Source organism: Gigantopelta aegis, chromosome 10, assembly GCF_016097555.1.
Source record: "Gigantopelta aegis isolate Gae_Host chromosome 10, Gae_host_genome, whole genome shotgun sequence".
Lineage (NCBI taxonomy): Eukaryota > Metazoa > Mollusca > Gastropoda > Neomphalida > Peltospiridae > Gigantopelta > Gigantopelta aegis.
Window position 1 is genome coordinate 11,686,306 of NC_054708.1, and position 22,786 is coordinate 11,709,091.

General features: G+C 36.6%; 2 protein-coding genes across 2 annotated transcripts in view; both read left to right on the forward strand.

The window, feature by feature from the left end:
- Positions 1-10,933, forward strand: part of LOC121383109 (selenoprotein F-like) — a 12,086-nt gene extending 1,153 nt beyond the window's left edge. Inside the window, exons 2-4 of the mRNA XM_041512895.1 lie at positions 2,790-2,972; positions 8,272-8,335; positions 9,097-10,933. Of these exons, the coding sequence (XP_041368829.1) occupies positions 2,790-2,972; positions 8,272-8,335; positions 9,097-9,275 (426 nt within the window). The 3' untranslated portion in view covers positions 9,276-10,933. The remainder of the gene's footprint in view (positions 1-2,789; positions 2,973-8,271; positions 8,336-9,096) is intronic.
- Positions 10,934-12,733: 1,800 nt separating this feature from the next.
- LOC121383421 (divergent protein kinase domain 1B-like) lies at positions 12,734-22,534 on the forward strand. The gene is made up of 6 exons (XM_041513436.1): positions 12,734-12,844; positions 15,708-15,786; positions 16,418-16,543; positions 18,639-18,746; positions 19,195-19,398; positions 19,811-22,534. Exons 2-6 carry the CDS (start codon positions 15,709-15,711, stop codon positions 20,525-20,527), a joined length of 1,233 nt encoding a protein of 410 aa, XP_041369370.1. The 5' UTR covers positions 12,734-12,844; position 15,708; the 3' UTR covers positions 20,528-22,534.
- The last annotated feature ends 252 nt before the right edge of the window (positions 22,535-22,786 follow it).

The following is a 22,786-nucleotide window of genomic DNA, read 5'->3' on the forward strand; positions in this document are numbered from 1 at the left end:
GTTGAAGCTTAGGCGTAGTAAAAAAAATTGTTTGGTTCCGGTTACCCGACCGTCCCTAAATTTTTGGTGCCGACCCTAAACTTTTTTTAACCTTGGTATAATATCCGCCCGGTCCCCTCCATTATTATTTTTAGTTAGGGTTGAGGGTTATGGCTGGGGTTGGGGTTAGGGTTGGAGTTAAGATTAGGGTTAGGGGAAGGGGGGGACCGGGCGGATATTTTTCCCTTCGCGCAATTTTACTTCCGAAGAGTTCCAAATGAAAAGCTTCTGAGAGCCATTCGGAACTCCTCGTACATTTCCGCGGAATGTGACGAGGTGTTCCGATTCCTTGAATGTCGTTTCATTTGAAATTGATTTCAATACATGTGTGATATTATTTGATTTGAATGAGCACAGTTTTGACATTCTACTCTGTAAATGGAAGACACCATTGACACCACATGCTCTCGGACGTGTTCTCGTACTCATTCGGAACTACTCGGAACTTGTGAATCCAATCTTTAAAATGTTACGCTAGTTTACTGTTAAAAAGCAGAATGATACAAATTTCCAGTCTATTTTGGTAGGGGAATTCCCTAAAACGTAATCGAACTTCTAGAAATACTGAGTTACGATTCAATGTTAAACATAAAGAGCAAACATGAAAATAGCCGATTATGCTGAAAAGATTACTTAAATTAAATATTTAGACATCAACTCTATCAATATTTTGCATTTGTTTGACAAATAACCCCTGTATTTATTATTAAATATGATGATATCCATGGCATTTGAAATGAACTGGTAGTACCCAAAACCTTAAGAAATGACAACTCTTTTCACATTTAATAGCATCTGCAGTGCTGTAGTTGTGAAGGGGTGTAACCATGTTGTGGATCAGACCTTTAAAAGCAAAAATACAAACCTGTTTTACCTCTTTGTCAACAGTGCAAAGATACTGTGCAGTGTCCTTATGGACGACCAAAAGGGAAACTGTTTTCCTGAAAATAGTTGTTTTCTTTTGGTATCTCTGCTATGAGGATAGTTAGTATGGAGATCTTTTTGTTAACTTATTTTGTTAATTTTTATTGACATCTTTGTTGTGTTCATGATGTACATTTTGTTACTGCAATACTGGCAATGAAATAGGCCGGGAAGATCAGTGTTGTTGCTGTAGTTGTGAGGGGGTGTAACCATGTTGTGGATCAGACCTTTGATATTAAAACTTTTTTCCAATGCACAAATTATAATGTTATTTTAGTGTTATCATAGTTTATAAGCTTACTGTGTAGTATTAGACTTGGGTGGTGTTTACATTAATACCGATTGTGGTTTGACTAGGTTATGACATGGGGTTTTTTTTATAAAAAATAATTAATGATTCTCATTAGAGTATGTATTGTCAGTTGCACTATAACACAAAGAAAGAGCTTTTAATATATTAATCTGCTATACTATTCAGGAAATATTAGCTCGAAAATGGGGGGGGGGGGGGGGGGAGTTTTCCCTACCTACCTACCCTATTTGTTTTTGGCATGTAACAGGAACCAAACAATTTTTTTTACTTGGCCTTAAGTGAAGTGATTTAAAAATAAGAAATAAACATGATAAAAGTGAAATACTGATTAAACACAGTTTCAGTGTGGAAACATTACATCATAGACATACATATTGATGTAAAGCAGGCATATATTCTCTGTCCACTTCTCTGTTTTTCTTTAACCTTTAGACTACTGGATTAATTTTTAACTAAAACCACGTTGAGTGGGTACAAGTTTATAATTTTTACTCACATATATTCACTTAAATGTTTTATAAATACATGAAATAAAGTTCATATATGAATCGGTAAGTATTATTTTCGTGGGGTTTTTGTAATTATATTATTTTTAGATCAGCTAATGGTGATTAAAATTAGGCAAAAAATAAAAAAAGTTGCGTTTACTTATGGGCATTTGTGGCCAGCTGTCCAGTATTTATGTCCATTATTCCCGATAACAGTGGTTTTCTGACCAGAATTTGTTTTTAAACCCGAACTACTACGATTCATATTGCACAATATTTGGTGATTTTCGTTGTTGGTAAAACGATCAAATTTATTATCAAATTAGCTGTCACAATCCGCTATCAATCCATGAAAATGACCGTGACGTGCCGCCATTGTTGTCAAGCGAAAATACTTGCCGAAAACCACTTTTTGAACTAAAAATTTCAAGGTATTTTCAATTGAAAAAATCAAAACACAAGCCACCATTTTGAAAAAATTTAAATTTCTTTTATTATATTTCCATTTCTGGTGAGTGTTGTGTGTACAACGGCAGGAAATGTGAATTGGGGAATGCACTGTATACAGTATACAGTGTGTCGATATCTCGCCTGCAGTACTCAGAAGGTTAAAGGAATTTACTTGTCAGTAAATATGGAGTAGTATCATGATGCATCAGTGTATCATGACACCCCCTCCGTCTAACTGTAAATAAGACAATACAACTTTGGCTTAGATGATGCCCCAAAAAGTCATTAATTTGCAGATATACTGAATCAGTGGTTGAAAATCCTTAATGTCAACACCTGGTCTTGCTGGTTCTGGCACTCGCGATATTCACCAATTATTCATTTTGAAAACAGTTCGCAATTTATTTTGGCAAAATATTTTAATGTAATTGTTAATATTTTGTTAGAATATAATAGGGGTTTTGAAGTTAAAATATAATTTAGCAAAATTGTCTGCTCACCCATAGCCAGCTCTGTCTAGTGCCAGGTTTTCGAAGCCTATGTATATATTCATGAATGTATGTTTTGTCTCCTAGGTGTATCTGGGTGACAGCAGTAAAGTGGCAGTGGATGTCTCCTTCTGTAGGAGTCGTGGTTTCTCCAGTGTTAACCTCATGTGCAGCAGTTGTGATGACCTAGACCAGTTTAACTTGTCTTCTTTAAAAGACGACTGCCAACAGTGCTGCCAAGAAGACCACAGCACTGAAGACAACAAAATAGTAGGCATAAATTTTTCTCACTATCTACATATATATGTATACAATATGCGTGTGTACAGAACTTTGTCAAACATACTAAAATTAGATATCGTATATTGCTGTGTATTAGCCGACTCCTTGGATAAGCCGACCTCTCTTCGGCCTTATGTATAAGCCAAAGTCATCTTTTGTCCAGCTGTATGTTGTATCGATTTCAATAATACTGTCAACAAATAGACTTGTGCTTTTCTTGTTCATTATATTTGTTTTCCCTTTAATTATTACAAACACGGTAATCGCGATTACAATCAATGCGACAATGCTAACATCTACCATGCCGTGAAAAATAATTTAGAACTGATAAAGCATAACAGAAAAATAAATAATCCAAGCTGTAACAACATATCACTGCACACAAGTAATTAATTTATTCACTGGATAGCAAAAAGTAAAATCATTGAGGCATGTTTAATCCCCCACCACACACACAGAAATAAAAGATCATGCGATCCGTGACTGCAGCTGTTCACTGTATATAGTTTGGTCATGTGACAACAGTGGGAGTAATTATCATCCTGAAATTCATGTTATGTTTTTTCAGTCGCTAATGTTAATAATGAGCTTAATTTATTTATGGCATTACTTTACAGTTTAATGCATCCTCCCAACAAAACAATAATATTAGAAATATAATACTTGTTTGAAGACAAAAACACTTTTTGTATCTTAAATTTTCTATGTGAAAGACTGGTCCCAGCACAGGTCAAACAAAGATGGCGGACAGTTGGAAAGAATACGTTTTTACCATTGAAATGACAATAAAACAAGTAATTTTTTATTATTATTCATCAAACTTATAATGCATTCAAGAACAAAAAACTGCATAATATTGCATGATGGGGTGTTTTATTTATACTGTGCATAAATTAGGCGTATCATAAAATATTGTTTGTTTCCGGTTACCCGACCGACCCTAATTTGAACCTGCCGACCCTAAAACTTTTTTTGTATATCCAAAAATGTATTTTTTTAATATAACGATTTCCACGAAAACATTCCAGAACTATCACAAGCACTAATTTGGTGTCATTTAGGGGATAACCTTACTGTGTTTTCCGATTTGCTGACATATATCAGTGGTTTTACTGTAACAAATTTAGTTTTATTGGCGACCCGTTAGCCACGAAATGTTTTCTTCTAACAATTGATTGATGGAGTTACTTCCCTTCAAATTGAAATTCGGTAACTTTCGTGAAATATCGGGCGAAGAGTCGGAAAATAGTTTTCACGAATATATGCGATCTTTTCCGATTTATTCTACATCTAGCGTAGCGAGATGTTCCGATTAATAATAATAATAATAATAACTATATTTAATGATTTACTCCAGCGACAAACTGGCCGTGTAGAAATTTAGTGACCTTCTGATAAACATGGGGAGGGAATGTTTACTGATACTGATGGATTTTACTGCCAAATCAAATGATTAAATATGTCAGTAAGATCTCGATGATGCGTTTCGTTATTTTTTGTAAGTGGTCACTGGGAACTTCGCGGGTTTCCGCTAAAAACAATGTCAGAATGACCATGTGTTTGATGTCCAATAGTCGATGATATTAAAGATAGAAATCAATGTGCTCTAGTGACGTCGTTAAATAAAACAAACTTTACTTTTCAACATTCGTTTGAGCATCCTGAGCAGTTGTACTGCATTTCTATTCATTGGACCAATTGATTGCTTCAAACCAAGTGTGTACTTTAATACTGGATGCATACAGAATAAAACTAACATTGCAAATTATAAAATTGGTACGTCTACCATTTCTTAGATACACTAGGAAAGATAATATTCATAAAAATTTTTTTTAATGTTATTGTTATTATAAATATAGTACCCTTCTTTACAGTTTTCATTAAAAAAAATTGTTATAACTTATTTACTGGTTTCTATCCAATTAAGGTTCAACCAAGTCTGTCCTGGACCAGTACAGAAGTTAAGTGTTAGTATGAGAGTAAACCTTCTGCCTATTATTAAACAGCAAGGGGTCTTTTGTTTGTACTCTCCCACAGATAGGTTAGCACCATGTTGCCCTCAAAATCAAAATGCCTTGCCTTTTATAAATTTATAAGTTGCCCATGTAAAAAGAAGCCTTTAAACACACCTATGTGGATAGTACTACATATTTCCTTTTTTTAATTAAGTTATGAAATAGATATAGAAAATAAAATGGCCATACGGTTTTTGTCCTTTTGAAAATTGTATAATGGGGGGGAAAAGCCCTTATATTTAAAACTGCACCAAAACTTCACTTTACCATGCCTTACTTCATTTCTAAGGAAAACACTGTGATGAATGGTATTGTTGGTTTGCATAATGCATTTCTATACATGCAGAGGTTATTTTGGATACCGGTAGTCAACACCTTTATTTAATATCCATAAATAAAATTATTTTCCAAAATAAAACAATTTTCCTACCTACCTACCCTATAAAAAAAAAATTCGGCCTAATCTGTGAAAGGCTACGGGTCTGATCAGAATTTATAAGTCACGGTAAGGAGTATTTTCGATCAGAATTTTATGCTCCAATTTGTTGCCTCCGTGTATAAGCCGACTCTCTTCTTTTGGAAAGTGTTTCTGGACTTCAAAAGTCGGCTAATACACGGCAGTATATGGTACCATACTGAGTATTAATACATTTTCTTATTTTGAATAACATCTGTATACCTGTACAACTACAATCAGTATTTTGTTGATCTAATGTTTGTAGTTCTTAAGTTCAAATTTCATTTCACTTTCCATTCTACTTCTAGTATATTGTATAATGTTTTATATACATGTACAACATTATTGGGAAGTAAAATCCAGTTTGTGCTGCTAAAACATTATGATGGCAAGTAACAACTGATATTATGCAGACATTTCGTTTTCTTTTATTCCATTAACCCCTTTCTTGGGTCTCACTACACAGATCACTTCCGGGTTAGAGTTCATTCATCACGGTCCACTATAGTTCCTAATTGTGACATATGTTGTGGTTCACATATTCACTTCTATGAATTGGGGATGAATTTAAACAATATGTATGTTTAATGGTAAGCCTTCTGGCTGTATTTTGCCCATGTTATTTTGTAATATTGTGCATTGACCTTGTGGGACATGGGTATATAGCGCAAGAGACAGCCGCAGTGAATCGGTTAATGAACCACCTGTTCAGACCAGTACTGCAGCCAGATGCGATCATATAGCAAAAAACTGAGATAAAATTGTCTCAATTTTGGAGTGAAAATAAATGCTTACATGATGTATGTTTGCAGTGGTGTATGTTGTAAGTGCCAGCGAGAACCCATTCTATTGACAATCTTCATTTGAAGTTGGGCAATTTAACATGGGTTTCAATGGCAGATGACATCTGTGTATTGAGACCTTGTTTGTCCTTGAGACCAGTCTCGGTGGCGTCGTGGCAGGCCATCGGTCTACAGGCTGGTAGGTACTGGGTTCGGATCCCAGTCGAGGCATGGGATTTTTAATCCAGATACCGACTCCAAACCCTGAGTGAGTGCTCCGCAAGGCTCAATGGGTAGGTGTAAACTACTTGCACCGACCAGTGATCCATAACTGGTTCAACAAAGGCCATGGTTTGTGCTATCCTGCCTGTGGGAAGCGCAAATAAAAGATCCCTTGCTGCCAATCGGAAGAGTAGCCCATGTAGTGGCGACAGCGGGTTTCCTCTCAAAATCTGTGTGGTCCGTAACCATATGTCTGACGCCATATAACCGTAAATAAAATGTGTTGAGTGCGTCGTTAAATAAAACATTTCTTTCTTTTCTTGTTTGTCCTTGAATTCCATCTTCTTCTTTTTTCCCATATGGCAGCTCCTCCTATCTTTCAATTTCTTTTGCTGTCCATCTCCACATGTTAGTCCTTGTTTCTCCAACCATGACAGGTTCATGTTTCTTGTGACCATCCTGGACACATACTTCCCATTTTCCATCAGCTTCAGCTGTGGGCTATGGAGCTCATATGTGCACATTAATATACTGTTATCGATGGCCAAGGAAGGACATTAATGTTGTTGTTCTGTAGGAAAGCCGTTGTGAGACGTGCTGTGTGAGGCCTGGCGTTGTCATGTTGGAACACTGCGTTGGCGTTGGCCATAACTGGAACGATGTGTGGCCGGAGGATCTGGTCAATGTAGCCCTGTGCATTCAGGTTGCCCTGCACGTGGACCAGGTCAGTTCTGCCAGTGTGTGAGATGGCTGCCCACACCATGACACTACCCCCGCCGAATCTGTCCACTTCCTGCACGCAGTTTGCCGCATAACGTTCACCACGACGCCTATACACGCGACATCTTCCATCATGACGTCGGAGCAGAAATCGGGACTCGTCACTGAACCACACCTGTCTCCATCGCAGTTGAGGCCATTGTCGATGAATCTGGCACCACTGCAGTCGGAGTCGACGGTGTTGTGGTGTTAAGATGACACCTCGAACTGGACGTCTGGCACGAATTCCTACCTCACGTAGGCGGTTCCGTACTGTCTGGTCGGATATCCTGCGCAAACCTGGTATTGCTGTGGAGATGGCAGTAGTCAATCGTTCCCGAAGGTGGCGTACCCGGATGTAGTGGTCCTGCCCGGGGGTAGTGACCCGTGGTCGACCGGATCTAGGGAGGTCACGTGTTGATCCATGTTGCTGGTAACGGTCCCACAGTCTGGAGATGGTGCTTGGGGACACATGGAATGCCCAGGCAACGGCCGTTCTGGATTCGCCTGCGTCTAGTCGGCCGATGGCATTGTTTCTCTGCGGTTCACTGAGACGTGGCATGTCCTGGATTGTCAACTGTCGGCCAGATACAGAGGCCAGGCAAGCGAACACCCTGCGTTTTTGCGAATATTCACATTTTGGAACTTTATTGTACAGTAGCTGCGTTTTATCGAATGTAACCGTGGGAATGTGTTTGGGACATGCAATGACCTTATATTCACAAAGCATGAAGCGGTAGGAAACATAAAATCGGAGTTATAACCCATTTGTACCCTTTTGCGTTTCTTTTTTTGAAAAGTATATTTTAAAAAAGAAAATGTATATAATCAGGGATAGCTGCTGTTGCAAATTTTCAAAACAGCTGGCAAATAATTCAGTTGATATTGTGTTACAAGTTTATGAAATTTAATGAGATAATTTAGTGAATTTTTCTTCCTACCCAAAGCTAGCCATGTTAATATGTAATTTTACAAAGTCTCAATTTTTCAAAACATATCACATAATAAGCAAACTCAGGATAGTTTCTTTAATATTTTTGTTTTACTTTCAGCTGTATCCATATGCAGAACTTGTCGTGTGTGGATGAAAATTGGGGAGATATCCACAGGTCCAAGGTGAGTTGATGTTATTTGGAATTCCACAATAAGTTAATGATATGGGCATTGAAATGAGCATAGCACCTGGTAACCCATTTACAGGTTACTATAAAATATATGGACCAGCCCTAAGTTCAGTCAGCAAACATTTCGCTAACGTTTGCAAACTATTTGATTGATTTCCGATGTGGTCATTTGGTTTACTGTGAAGTGTGTAAACCAATCTAGTGGTTGTTTTTCTGTTCGTTCAGGTTATTTTTAAGTCTGAAATTGTACCATTCTGCTTTTACACAGGTTAACTTTTAACTTCAATTTTATGTTCCCGTGTAAACGAGTAACCTGGGTTAAAAAGTGTGTGGACTTTGCTATATATGTTGCGGTGGTTGTTTGTTTACATCTGCTTCTAATATGTTAAAACCTTGTAAAATTTAATTGATAAACTATAAAAATATACAGGTGATAAAGGAAGTGAATTGAATAAGACCATATATGAATGTAAATCGTTTTTTTTAATATGGTTCCCTTCTATTTCCAAAGCAGAATATGTGATCAAGCGGTTAAATTCCATGACATTATATGTTATTACAAACCCATGTCAAAACATGGCTATGTAGACACAGTCAGTTTATGTGTATTTATATTTCCAGTAGAACATGGTGTAGTCACATTTCAAAAGTTGGCAAGACCTGACCCCTGTATTGCTGTATGAAAGACACAAAACAATGTAGGAGATAATTAATAATTACAGTCTTTATCTCAATGTTTTCTCTTTCTTCCAGCCTTTGTTAAGAGTGAAAAACCAAACCAGTTCCCTGGACTGAAGATCAGGTATGTTCGTGGAGCGGACCCGATCATCAAACTTCTCAACGAGAACCACGAGGTCCAGGAAACGCTCGGAATTGACAAATGGAACACGGACACTATGGAGGAATTCTTCCATGACAAGCTGAAGAAGTAAACCAACGACATCGCATAAAGCTCTGAAACTCCTCTTGTGCTCATGTCTGTTTGGCTCGACAGTTGGGCTATTGTTTTCAACACAATCGGACAGTAGACATTCAAAATATATTTTTGCTTAAAAGTTGATAGACAACCTGCAACACATATAAATTGTATTTTAAAGAATGAAACGAGTAGATATCTTTTTTGGAAGCATCTTTTTATTTATCAGTATTATGTTTTTGTCAATACCATGGCAATTACATAAATGTATGTACCGTTTTATAATGTAAGAATATTTAAAAAAATAAATTAAAAAAATTGTTATACCAGTACACTTAATATCTATGCCAGTAATTGAGTGGTCTCCATTCATTTTATTACATTTTTTAATTCCCTCCCCTTCTGTACAACTTCAAATTATGGGGGGGGGGGGGGGGGGAGGGATTTGTCTCTGCTGAAATTATAACAAATTGTTCATGTACAGTTTATAGGCCTTATTTTGTCTATTGGTGTGTTGTGAAACAAAATGACAAACTATTTACAGCCAGAGATAGATGATCAAATTATTATTTGTATCCAGTATATATTTATTGTTTTATGCTTTGTACATAAGCATGGTATAGTTTAAACAGAATATTGGTACCACTGTTCAAAGTTGTGTCCTGATGGAACTGTGAAATAAATGTCAAAAACTTAAATTAAATTTATTTGATATAGATTTGAGAATTTGTATCAGCAAGTTTATTATTCTTTTTAGTATCCAACATCGGTTTTATTGTGCTCCTCTAAATTGTTTGTCAATGTCAAATGTAGAATTATGGACACCACATACCTGAAATTGATGAAGATGACATTTTTGTCAAAAACTTTTAATTTGTCTTATTTTAAATCATTCTATACCAAATTCTGTAGTATTGTTAGATTAAAAAAAATGTGCTTGTAATAAACTTGTTTTTGTCTTCAGGGCTCAAACGTAACAACAGCACCGACAGCAATTGCTGTCGTTGAGATAAAAATTGTCATCAGTAAAGCTCATCAACAATGACAAAATGTATACACCTGGTGTATATATTTGCCAGTATTTAACATTTGTGTATTTGAAATATGTCTATACATGTAGCAAAATAACCTTTCAGTCATGTTTGCTGCAAATGTCACTTTTAAAAAAATGCCATAGGCAGGCTCAAAATGTTTGTGGGCCATTTCACCAATGACAATTCTTTACAAAATTGCTGAGGGAGACAAATTCTTAAGTTCGAGCCCTGTGTCTTTAACATTTTATTTTTCACTGGATGTAAATATCTTGTTTGATCATTATGCTCTTAAGTTGTTTAACATGTTATTGCAGTCTGGCTTCTCCATGAAGTCCTGGCAAGAAACCAAATGGTGTGCTGGGATGGATATATCATCACGATAAGAAACCAGACTGCTGTGGGTTTCAGAGCTTTTACCTAAATTATGTTTAATCTTAATCAATATCACCAACATGAATGTACATAAGAATCATGTTATTTTCATTACCTTTGGCCATCAACAATTGCTAGAAGTGTTTGTACAATGTACATGAGTAAATATTTGTGTTTATACATTATGTTTATACAAGTATGTTTTGCATTGCTTGAATGACTTTTGTCTCAACAGACAGTGAATTGAATAATAAATGATGACATTGTTGGATTGTATTTGTCTTTATTGTTTTTAACTTGCTATGACTCTGATTATCTGCAAGGTTCGACAAATTCACTAGTCCTCAGTCCCGGCTAGTGAATTATTGGTCTGGGGTAGTGAAAATTATCCACTGTATTGATGTAATACAATGGACACTAGCCAATTCTTCTATGAGGGCTAATGACATTCTTAAACATTTGTCTAACACTATTTGGAACTTGGCCTATGACATTTCATGGTTGGGTGACCTTTTGTCTTAAAATTATGTTGAATGCATTACAGGTTGTTTGCGCAGTAAGATTTATACCACAAGTGTTTTGGTTGATGAAAGGTGCCTTGGATGGACTGTGACATTGGCTTTTCTCAGATCAACTGATGGAGACCTGAAGTCAGGGTGACCAATAAAATCTGATTTCATATAGATTGGATGCAAGTCCCAGTGAGATGAAAGGAATGTGTTTAATGGCACCCAAACAATGAACCAACTTTACAAAACCTGGGGTTTTTTTTAAACAGGTGTTAAATCATTGTAAATGTTTGTAGTTACATGTGTCAAAAATGTGTTTTGTTTAACAACATCACTAGAGCACATTGATTTATTAATCATTGCTCGTTGGATGTTAAACATTTGGTAATTCTGACATATACATGTAGTCTTAGATTGGAAACCAGCTACATTTGTCCATTAGTAGTAAGGGATCTTTCATATGCATCATCCCACAGACAACAGCACATACCATGGGCACTGACTGGAACAAGAACTGGTCCAGTATGACCACTGACTGGAATTGATCCTAGAACGATTGGGCAAGCACTTTACCACTGGTGTCCAGCCCCTACACATGTGTAAGACAAAAATAGCCTAAGCATTGTGAATTTGGCCCTTTGTACTCTCTGAACTTTAAATGTGTTGACCATCACATTATTTTTTATTTACGTTAGTTTGACACCCAATAGCCGGTGTATTTTTCGTGCTGGAGTGTTGTTAAACATCTATCCTATTCTGTCCAGCCCTTTGTGTAGTGATCGGCAGATGTGACGGGACATATAGCCATTGATATGTCAGCCACAAGCAAGTGGCCATAATCTTTACATTTGGACCTAGTTTTCTGGTATATGTACGGAACAGACCCAAGCAGTAAACAATTACTCATTAATCTTGCATATATTTGTGTTATTAATGGGCTTAAACAGTTTTCTGGACTGAAAATAGAAAATTAAGTTTTGTCACTTTTCCTGGATAGGTTTGCCACCCATCCACCCACCCCAGTTGACTGCAAATAATTTTTTTTTTTTTTATATGGGTACCTTATGTACTGTAACCATGTAGGCCTACATATAGTATGCATACAACTTATCTTAAAATTGCATTTAATTTACTGGCTATCCTTTATAGATTTTTCAAGTTATTTTTCTACTAGTAACTAAAATTATTTGGCTGTAAATTTTATGGGAATGTAACTGATGATATATGATGTTAACACTTTAAAAACGAAAATGAATAAATACAGTACTTTACTGTGAAGGTGCTATTATGCAACTTTAATACAGCCTTTATAAATTTACAAACTGTGCCTTAACTCATTTCATGTGAGTTTTTATTTCTGGGTTTGTTTTTTTATTTATTATTATTTATTTTAGTATATTATTATTATTGTCTTTTTAATCAGCAAGTGATTAAAAATAAATGAGAAACTTTTCTAAAAACCTTGAATAGGAGGTGCTCCACAAAAAAAGAAGACATTTACACAATTTTATGGAAAATGTCCTGTAGTCACCGGAGTTACCTCCCTTGCAATATAAAATGTACCATCAGGTGGCATGTTTGTATTTCCGTCTGAATGAGAGAAAATGTTTTGGCATGTAAACAGTGTAAAGCACCTGCAAAAGTGCACGAAGATTAAATGTTCTCGTTAGGTAACAAGCCACAGTGTGATTAATTATATTCATAGAGAAATGTACTTAGCAGAGGCTGTAGTCTGCCTTTTATTTTTTAGGCATTACAGCATTGGTCAGTGTTCGAGATTAAAATTTTTGGCCAGTATCCCAGTTGGGTAACTAACATTTCAAAATCTGGTATCCCACCTGAGAATTTAGTATTATATGGCATCCCGGTGGGATACTGGGTTCTTGAAGTCTGGTATCCAAAATTAAGTTCTGGTGTCCCCGGGATATCGGGATACCGTTAATCTCGAACACTGTTGGTTGGGGTGGGGGTCGTTTGAAATTAATTATGGTTGTGAATTTCGTGAACATTTTATTCATTTATTGAATTTTATAAAAAAAAAAAAATTATCCTTACTGTGGACTGTGTAAGACACTCTCTGCTGTGTTATAATACAGTTTGATACTCATTTATCAATTTCTACCACATTTCAATTTGTGGTGGCTCGGAGATTTTAGTGACTGGTTTTATATCCTCCCATAATATGTTTTCGAACAGATCAGCAAATTTCTGTAATGAATTCTGAATTAAAAGATAAATAATCTTTCTTAACTGTTCATTGCAATATAATCCACGAAACAGACATAATTATAGATGTTAAACACAATGGTTGCAGCAGAAACGTTTTTCCGACATCGTGTCTGGATATATTGTGAGATTTGAGATGGGCCACTACAATAATGCACAAAATACACACTAATATTAAAATGACATTCTACCACTACACTACTAGCAAAAGATTAGCACGGTAAGTACTTTTAAAAACCACTATGGTCGACGACGGGCACTTTTCGCACCCTTATTTTGGCTTTGTACACAATAATATCCTACAGTAATATCACTTGAAATCCATATTTCGTAAATGGTACAGTTTTTTTAATCACAAGATTTTCTTCAGAGTGAAGTGCGTTAGCAATGTTAAAAAAAAGAAAAGAAAAATTCTATAGCAATTTTGCATTGAAATGTTTCCAGTGTTACAAAAATGGAAACGTCATTCACCCAGTTTATTGTTCTTGTATAGAGATGTAAAGTGACTTCTTTAAAAAAAAAAAAAAAATCTATATTATTACAATGCTTCGCCAGATTACAATAAAAAGTGGTCTACTTACCTTGACCTCTGTCAAAAAAGTTTCGACAGCAGACTGCAGTTTAAATGTCGATACGTTTTTATTTTTCATAATTTTAGACAAACTATTAAGTTTAAGTTTTAAAAGGTAAAAGAAATCAAGAAATACATTTCGTCAAATGTATCATAAAACAAAAATTACTCTAGTAGATTATATATTTTCATGTATGGATATTTCACATTCTCACGAGATCCTCGTATTATCTGTCATGGCAGCCGAGGAACGCTTTTAGTCTTGATACTTGTTAATCTGCATTGTATTAATTATATTTGCAACAACAATTAATTTAATATATATCAACAATATTGAGTAAGTGTTTCTAACAAAGTGTGAATGTTTTTTTTACAAAACACTGAAGTTTGGTTTTTCTACACATGGGGTATATGCCTCATCGTTTAGCGCTGAACAGAAGACTGTGTTGATGTTAGCGCTATGTTATCATATCTAGTTTTATAATAGAAAGCTGATCAATGCAAACTTGTACAATTTCACGGTTCGGTCTTAACGGTTGCCTGATCGCCCCTGGCAACTGAAAATACCGACTGGCAAGTCAAACCCTAGTCCCAGGTTGCCCACCTGACAACAAAATAATTTAGTGACAGTCACTGTGGAATGACTGCATGTTCAGATTTATATTCATCGTTTGTTATATGTTGTTTGCAATGCAAACTTGTCGCTATTTTAACTAAGGGTTTTTAAACTCCATCTCCTTTTTTAGGTGACTTATCTGATTACTCCTATTAGTAAAATTGTATTTACTTAATGTAGGGCTAGTGAATTTTTAATCATGGCTAGTACATTTTTTAAATCACTGATCACATGGCTAGTGTATTTTTATAACAATTGTAGGTCTGTATCTGTAGGCTAATGTATTTCTATATTTACTAACCCGGCTGACTAGTATTTGTGATTTTTAATAGACCTACAAGCCTGGAACATGATGAATTTCATCAGCAGTCACAGTGGATTGACTAGATGTTGAGATACAATGTATACATATGAAAATATTGTTATATTGACAGTCCGGGTAGAAGGAAGGATTGTAATCTGTATGGCTAAGTGAATGGTATTTTATTTTATTGACTGATGCTAAAATATTGTTCTATGTCCAAAATAAATGTTTTCTCACAGTATATTTTGTTTGGATATTGATAAATGTATTTAATTTACAATTTGAAAAAGTTTACGTCAGGCAAATGAAAGTGCTGTGAACACTTGACAAAGGGCAAGTCAAGCATTTTCTTAAGCGCGAACACTGCAGTTTGTAACTGTTCATCGATGTCACAGTGATGTAATTCAAACTGATTCCCAACACTAATTTTATAAATTCTGTGTTTATTTGTTGCAAATGTTATAAAATTGTTTAAAATTGCTGTATGACAGGCTTAAAAATGCTACATGTGAGCATTTTGCCTACAACAAAAACATTTCATAATTGATGTAGATAAAAAACAGTTAAGTTCAATCGATCCATAACCCATCATGCCTTGGAGACCACTCTACAGCAGGGCTACATCCTGCCTCCACTGAGTTAAATTGGTTAATGATATATAATCTCAAGATTCTTTCCTTCCATCCAAAAGTGTCTGTAGGTTGGGTACACATGTATGTATGCAATACTTAGATCAATATTTTACCATGTATCATGTTTGTACCTGAACCACTTAAGTGTAATAATGACAATATGTTTTGTTGTTCTTGTTCACAGGATGAGAAGACGAAAGAAGACGAGGTCTTTGCTGGGCATCATCTTGGAGAAAACTCTCAATATTGTCAAACAATGCGAGGTATTCGTGAAGCCTGTCATTGTGTCAGTGTATTTACTACATGTAGTTCATTTTTGTTGTGATGAAAATTGCAGCACACAGTATACATACAGTACAACTCTGCTGCTTTTGCAGGTGTCAGCACACCTTAATAGTGAGGTTGTCCTAATACCGAATTACCAGTATTCAGAATGATGATTGTTTGGTAAATATTTATTGTGCATTTTACATCCAACCCTCCTTTTAAGTTGTCGTCAGCAATGTCTAAACTAATAAAACCAATAGGATGTTGACAGTGTATTGGCATTCAAATTGAACTGCAAGAATAATCAAGTGTCAAACCTGCTTCAGTTATTTGTGAACTTTGACCCATTCTTTTTACTTAAGTATAATTGTATTACACAATAGACATTAACAACTGTCTGGACAAATGATACCACCCTTACATTTTAGGACATCCCCTGCCCCAAAGGTAACACAAACGCTTGACTTCTGTCTCAACTGACTGATATAAAGTATGGCATTTGCTTTTAATAAAAACATGTTACTCTGTGTAACTATTATTTTTCAACATTATTGTGTGCAAGTTATTCAGTAAAATGACTTATTATATAACTTTTCTTTATCTTTTTTTTTAAATTAAAAATTTCAGAACTTGACAAATGAAGCCATCATACTGTGTGCAGCAGGTGTTGTTTTTGTGTTTGTGTTCGCGTTTGCCATATGGAGGATAACTCTGTCTGATCCCTGTGATGGAAGTAATATATACCACAGTCTGGTGAGTTTATTTTGCTGTCCCTGTTACAGTGTCAGTCTTGTATTACATACCTATTCAATCGTACTATAGTGATAAAGACGTTTTTAATCATGTGATAAATATACATCTGTGCGATCTGGACCAGAACTTTTTTGTGGGGAATTCACTTTATTTATTAGTTCCCTACCATTCCAACCGGAGAGGACTATAGGTTTCATCTCCATCCATCTGTCTGTCCCACATATAGGTTTCATCTCCGTCCGTCTGTCCCACATATAGGTTTAACTTCCGTCCATCTGTCTGTCCCACATATAGGTTTCATCTCCGTCTGTCTGTCTGTCCCACATATAGGTTTCATCTCCGTCCATCTGTCTGTCCCACATATAGGTTTAACTTCCATCCATCTGTCTGTCCCACATATAGGTTTCATCTCTGTCCATCTGTCTGTCTCAAATATAGGTTTCATCTCCGTCCATCTGTCTGTCCCACATATAGATTTCATCTCCGTTCATCTGTCTGTCCCACATATAGGTTTAACTTCTGTCCATCTGTCTGTCCCACATATAGGTTTCATCTCCGTCCATCTGTCTGTCCCACATATAGGTTTTATCTCCGTCCATCTGTCTGTCCCACATATAGGTTTAACTTCTGTCCATCTGTCTGTCCCACATATAGGTTTCCAGACATGTTTTCCCCAATGCCTCAAGCTATTGAGTTACAATTTTGTGTATAGCTTTATTATGTACTGTTACAAATCAGGTTTGACGTTCATGGCAGTTTACCCAATTTTCACAGAGGTATGGTCCATGAAATATGTAAATTTGTTTTCCAGACTTTTTTCCCCCAATGCCTCAAGATATTGAGCTGATATTTTATGTATAGCTTTATCTTGTATTATTACTAGCAAGGTTTGACTTTCATGATGGTTTACCCATTTTTGATAGAGCTTTGGCCCTTGAATTTAGGAGATTATACAAATATTTGTTTTCACAATGCCTGAATCTGATGCCACAAAGCTTTAGTTTGATTATTCTTGAGTGCAGTCATTATTGTCTGTCAATAAAATACTTTTACAAGTAAAGTTAAAAGTTTGTTTTGTTTAACGACACCACTAGAGCACATTAATTTATTAATCATCGGCTACTGGATGTAATAAAAACAGATGCAGTGCATTTTTATTTGCATATTTTGCAAGAATGCTTTGCTTTTGCTACTTATTTATAATGTTTTGTAATTAATTAATTTTTTTTTTTTTTTAAATACTAATATCTGGTACACCCCCAGGCTTAAGACATCAATGATAATGGTAGCCCAGTTATTAAATCGGATAGTCCTGGGCGTCCGGACACATGATTTATCCATGCCAACATTGATACATATTTTATTCATGTCATTTAAGCAAAATAAAGCACTAGAAATGAATTTGTCTAATTTTTAAAATACAGGAGGTGATGTGGGATAACTCATCACAAATTCATTACAATACCAAAAATGATTTAATAGCAATTTGATTGTGGAACAAATGCAGGGCTTCTAGAATGTTAATAAAATCCACCAGCCATGGGATCAGTGATTTTAAAAAGTTACTAGCCATGATTAAAAATCCACTAGCCCTACTTTACTTTAAGTTAATACAATTTTACTAAATAATAGTAATAATCAGATATGTCACCTAAAGAGGGAGATAGAGCTTAAAAACACTAACATTGGGGGGTGGTGGTAGGGGTAGGATATTCATATTTACAAAATAGACAACTGCAACATTTGACCATTTGTTTTCACTAGCCATCGGGCATGGCAATAGTAGTTATTTACTAGCCCAACATTGAATATCACTAGCCATGGGAGTGGGACTACCATAATCTAGAAGCCCTGGACAAATGGGTCATCATAATTAGGCCTGCAACACCGCTCTAGAATTGTATTTTGTATATTAAATATGAGGCAGCACTAGAATTGTAATACATGTAAGACTAATTGACTGCTTATAATATTACTGGTATGTTATCATATTATTGTCATTACGCCTGACATCACTAGAAGTGTATTAACTGTATATGAGACAGCACTAGAATTGTGTGACCTGTAACACTAATTGACTGACTATGTTTTGCAGTGTCAACAGTACCAAGCTGGTGAGATTGCAGGCAGATTATGTTACACCATGTGCCTGGAGCAAGAAGACTTATTTTCATATTGCCTGGACGATGATGGTAACACAAAGGTTAGTTATTATAAATGATATTCTAGAATTACATGTCAGTTGATAATTGTAAAAGGTCCTGGAAAGTGCCTTGAAAGGTTCTCAATAATCAGGGAACTAAAATTGTGAGATAATAATACAGTGAACAGCAGCATACATACTCGTCATATCTCTCTCTCTCTCTCTCTCTCTCTCTCTCTCTCTCTCTCTCTCTCTCTCTCTCTCTCTCTCTCTCTCTCTCTCTCCATCCCTCCCTCCCTCTCCCATAGCAAAAGTTAATTCATAACAATTTTAGGAATTGTTTTTTTTTTTATGGTCTATAAAGATTACCTAAAAGACTAATTACTATTGACCTCAACTTCAATATATAAGCAGACAGCCTGTTTTTTCTTCACACAGGTGGTGGTTATTGAAAAATATCTGTTTTGATATATTTTACTATATTATGGATTTGTTTCTTTCATTACAGACATTCCTGTATGACCAGTCTATAGTCCGAGTGAACTACACCCTTATCAGCCATGGTGACCCTGACCTGAGTTTGCAGGAGGGGACCACAGTACTGGAGCTGAGAGAGAGAATGAACGTCTATCTGCTGCAGACTCAAGGACATTCCAGTATCGATCTCCTCCTTAGACTTCTAGAGTTCTCCGATTTCAACCACGATGAAAAAGTATGAATATTTCCAGGGATGGATCCAAGATTTTGTAATGGCTTAGTGGGTCATAAAATTCTGAAAAGGGCAAGGAAAATGAGCCTAGCTTTTAGAGAGGGGTAGAGTTTTGTAGAGGGTTTTGGGGGTATGCTCCACAGAAATATTTGAAATAAAGATGCTGAGACATGTTTTCAGGTCTATTTAATGTTGTATATTGGTAGATGATGAATTTTTAAAGTCATTATAAAGGGCATTAAAATGAATCAGAAGAGAGGGGGTCTCGAAATTCATGTGATCACACTTTGGATCCACCAATGATTTCCTCACATAACATGTGATATAACTGTACACCCCCTACAAAAATCAGTCCATACACCTATGTGTTCCACGTTCTGATGATAATCTCTCACTTTTTTGATGTCATTTTCAGATCAGTTTGGGTGAAGCTCAATCGATCTGGCAACTGATCCACATTCCTGAGTTCCTGTATTACTTCATCTTTCAAAAGAGTCTCGTCTTCCCGCACCTGAACGCAACCTGTGGAAGTATGTACGCATTCCAGTACACGCCGCACATCAATCTCTTCGACAAGACCAAGACGTCCTGGTTCAAGAAAGTATTCACCAACTCCTACAAGTGGAACCTTCCTGCTTGGCCACGAAGGGCTAAACTCTCCGTCGGTCTCCTAGAATTCGTGATGGACATATATGAAGAATACGACAACCGGTACCTCATGTGCGACATCGGCCCCGACCAATTCGGTTACACCAAGAACCATGATCTGCTGGTAGCCGATGTGAGCGGTATCGTCTCCATGAAGAAAGTAGAGTGGTATTTGAGAAATTTGACTTGCGGTTCTGATTCTCAGTGTATGTATTCCAAGCAATGTTTCTCTCAGTGCGACGTTGATGCGGGGCAGTGTAGTGGGAAGGTTGTTCGACCAGGCCTGTGGTTTGTGTGCGACATGCTCCAGGACTACATTCTGTTCGATGCTCCACGCTATCTGTACTTTGACCTGAAGCGACTTCTCAACAGGTGTGCCAGTCTCGATGCCCGGCGCGATGGTATTGACATAGAGCATGCCATACTGCAAGAAGATTTCAAATCAGTCTTGTGGAATGAGATAGTGAATAGTCCTCTAATATAGTAGCATTTGTTGGGTGCGATTTGAAACTTTGACTTGAAGAGACTTCTCAATGCTGTGCCAATCTCGATGCCCGGCACGATGGTATTGACATAGAGCATGCCATACTGCAAGAAGATCTCAAATCGGTCCTGTGGAATGAGGTAGTGATACAGATTCTAAAACGTTTACTTCATGGCAACGCCATACAAACTGAGTTTAACATCATTAAAGATTGAGACTAGACTTTATATGTTTCATAAGCATGGGCTCTTAGTAAATTAGAGTTTTTCTCAGTGTGTTATTTGTTGTAATGATTTGTAGAGATGTGATTTTGCTTTATAGCATACTGCAATTACAAGTGTCTCAAATTCTGTACTGCCATATGTGACAAAATAATTTAATTATAGGCATTCTCATGTACAATTGGTTATCTGCTACAAATCATTACAACAAATTGCATCATATCTGATCAAAACCAACATTCATAGCTGTAAGTGTTTTCAATGGAAACCACCCAATTAAAAACATATGATAGCATTTTATCAGCAAAATACTGACATCCTCAGGAATAGAGAGCTATAATCAATTAACAATCGATCATTTGAGTATGTGGAGGTTTCCAAAGAAACAAATTTGTTGTGAGTTATGTCCCCTATAATCCTGATTACTATCATACCATACTGCATCTCCAGACACAGTTTGTTGTCGGTTATGGCCCCCATAATCCTGGTTACTACCATACCATACTGTATCTCCAGACACAGTTTGTTGTCGGTTATGGCCCCCATAATCCTGATTACTACCATACCATACTGCATCTCCAGACACAGTTTGTCGGTTATGGCCCCCATAATCCTGGTTACTACCATACTGTATCTCCAGACACAGTTTGTTGTGAGTTATGGCCCCTATAATCCTGGTTACTACCATACCATACTGTATCTCCAGACACAGTTTGTTGTCAGTTATGGCCCCCATAATCCTGGTTACTACCATACCATACTGTATCTCCAGACACAGTTTGTTGTGAGTTATGGCCCCTATAATCCTGGTTACTACCATACCATACTGTATCTCCAGACAGTTTGTTGTCAGTTATGGCCCCCATAATCCTGGTTACTACCATACTATACTGTATCTGCAGACACAGTTTGTTCTCAGTTATGGCCCCCATAATCCTGGTTACTACCATACCATACTGTATCTGTAGACACGGTTTGTTGTCAGTTATGGCCCCCATAATCCTGGTTACTACCATACCATACTGTATCTGTAGACATGATTTGTTGTCAGTTATGGCCCCCATAATCCTGGTTACTACCATACCATACTGTATCTGTAGACACGGTTTGTTGTCAGTTATGGCCCCCATAATCCTGGTTACTACCATACCATACTGTATCTGTAGACACAGTTTGTTGTGAGTTATGGCCCCCATAATCCTGGTTACTACCATACTGTATCTCCAGACACAGTTTGTTGTGAGTTATGGCCCCTATAATCCTGGTTACTACCATACCATACTGTATCTCCAGACACAGTTTGTTGTCAGTTATGGCCCCCATAATCCTGGTTACTACCATACTATACTGTATCTGCAGACACAGTTTGTTCTCAGTTATGGCCCCCATAATCCTGGTTACTACCATACCATACTGTATCTGTAGACACAGTTTGTTGTCAGTTATGGCCCCCATAATCCTGGTTACTGCCATACCATACTGTATCTGTAGACACGGTTTGTTGTGAGTTATGGCCCCCATAATCCTGGTTACTACCATACCATACTGTATCTGTAGACAGTTTGTTGTCAGTTATGGCCCCCATAATCCTGGTTACTACCATACCATACTGTATCTGTAGACACAGTTTGTTGTCAGTTATGGCCCCCATAATCCTGGGGTTCATTTGTTTTTGTAAATCTTTGTAGATTGTATAACGTATGTGTAATCTGACTCATGAATGGAAGCATTATATGAATGAAAGTGAAGTTCCGTTCATGGCAAGCAACCAACCAAACGTCGTGATTTTTAAACCAGCCAATCGGTGGCTGTAGAAGCAATCTGCACAGTGTGCAGAGATAGAAAAAATATTACCCCGTATATTTGAGCCCATATTGGTAATAAATATATATATGTATCCTACAACCACCGTTTCTATTGACAGAATATGATGACGGATAAAGCAAAGTGATATCCTGCTACTAGCACGATATGACTTTTGACATCACTCATGTGACATTATACGTATAGCTACATTACAAAATCACTCATTTGACCT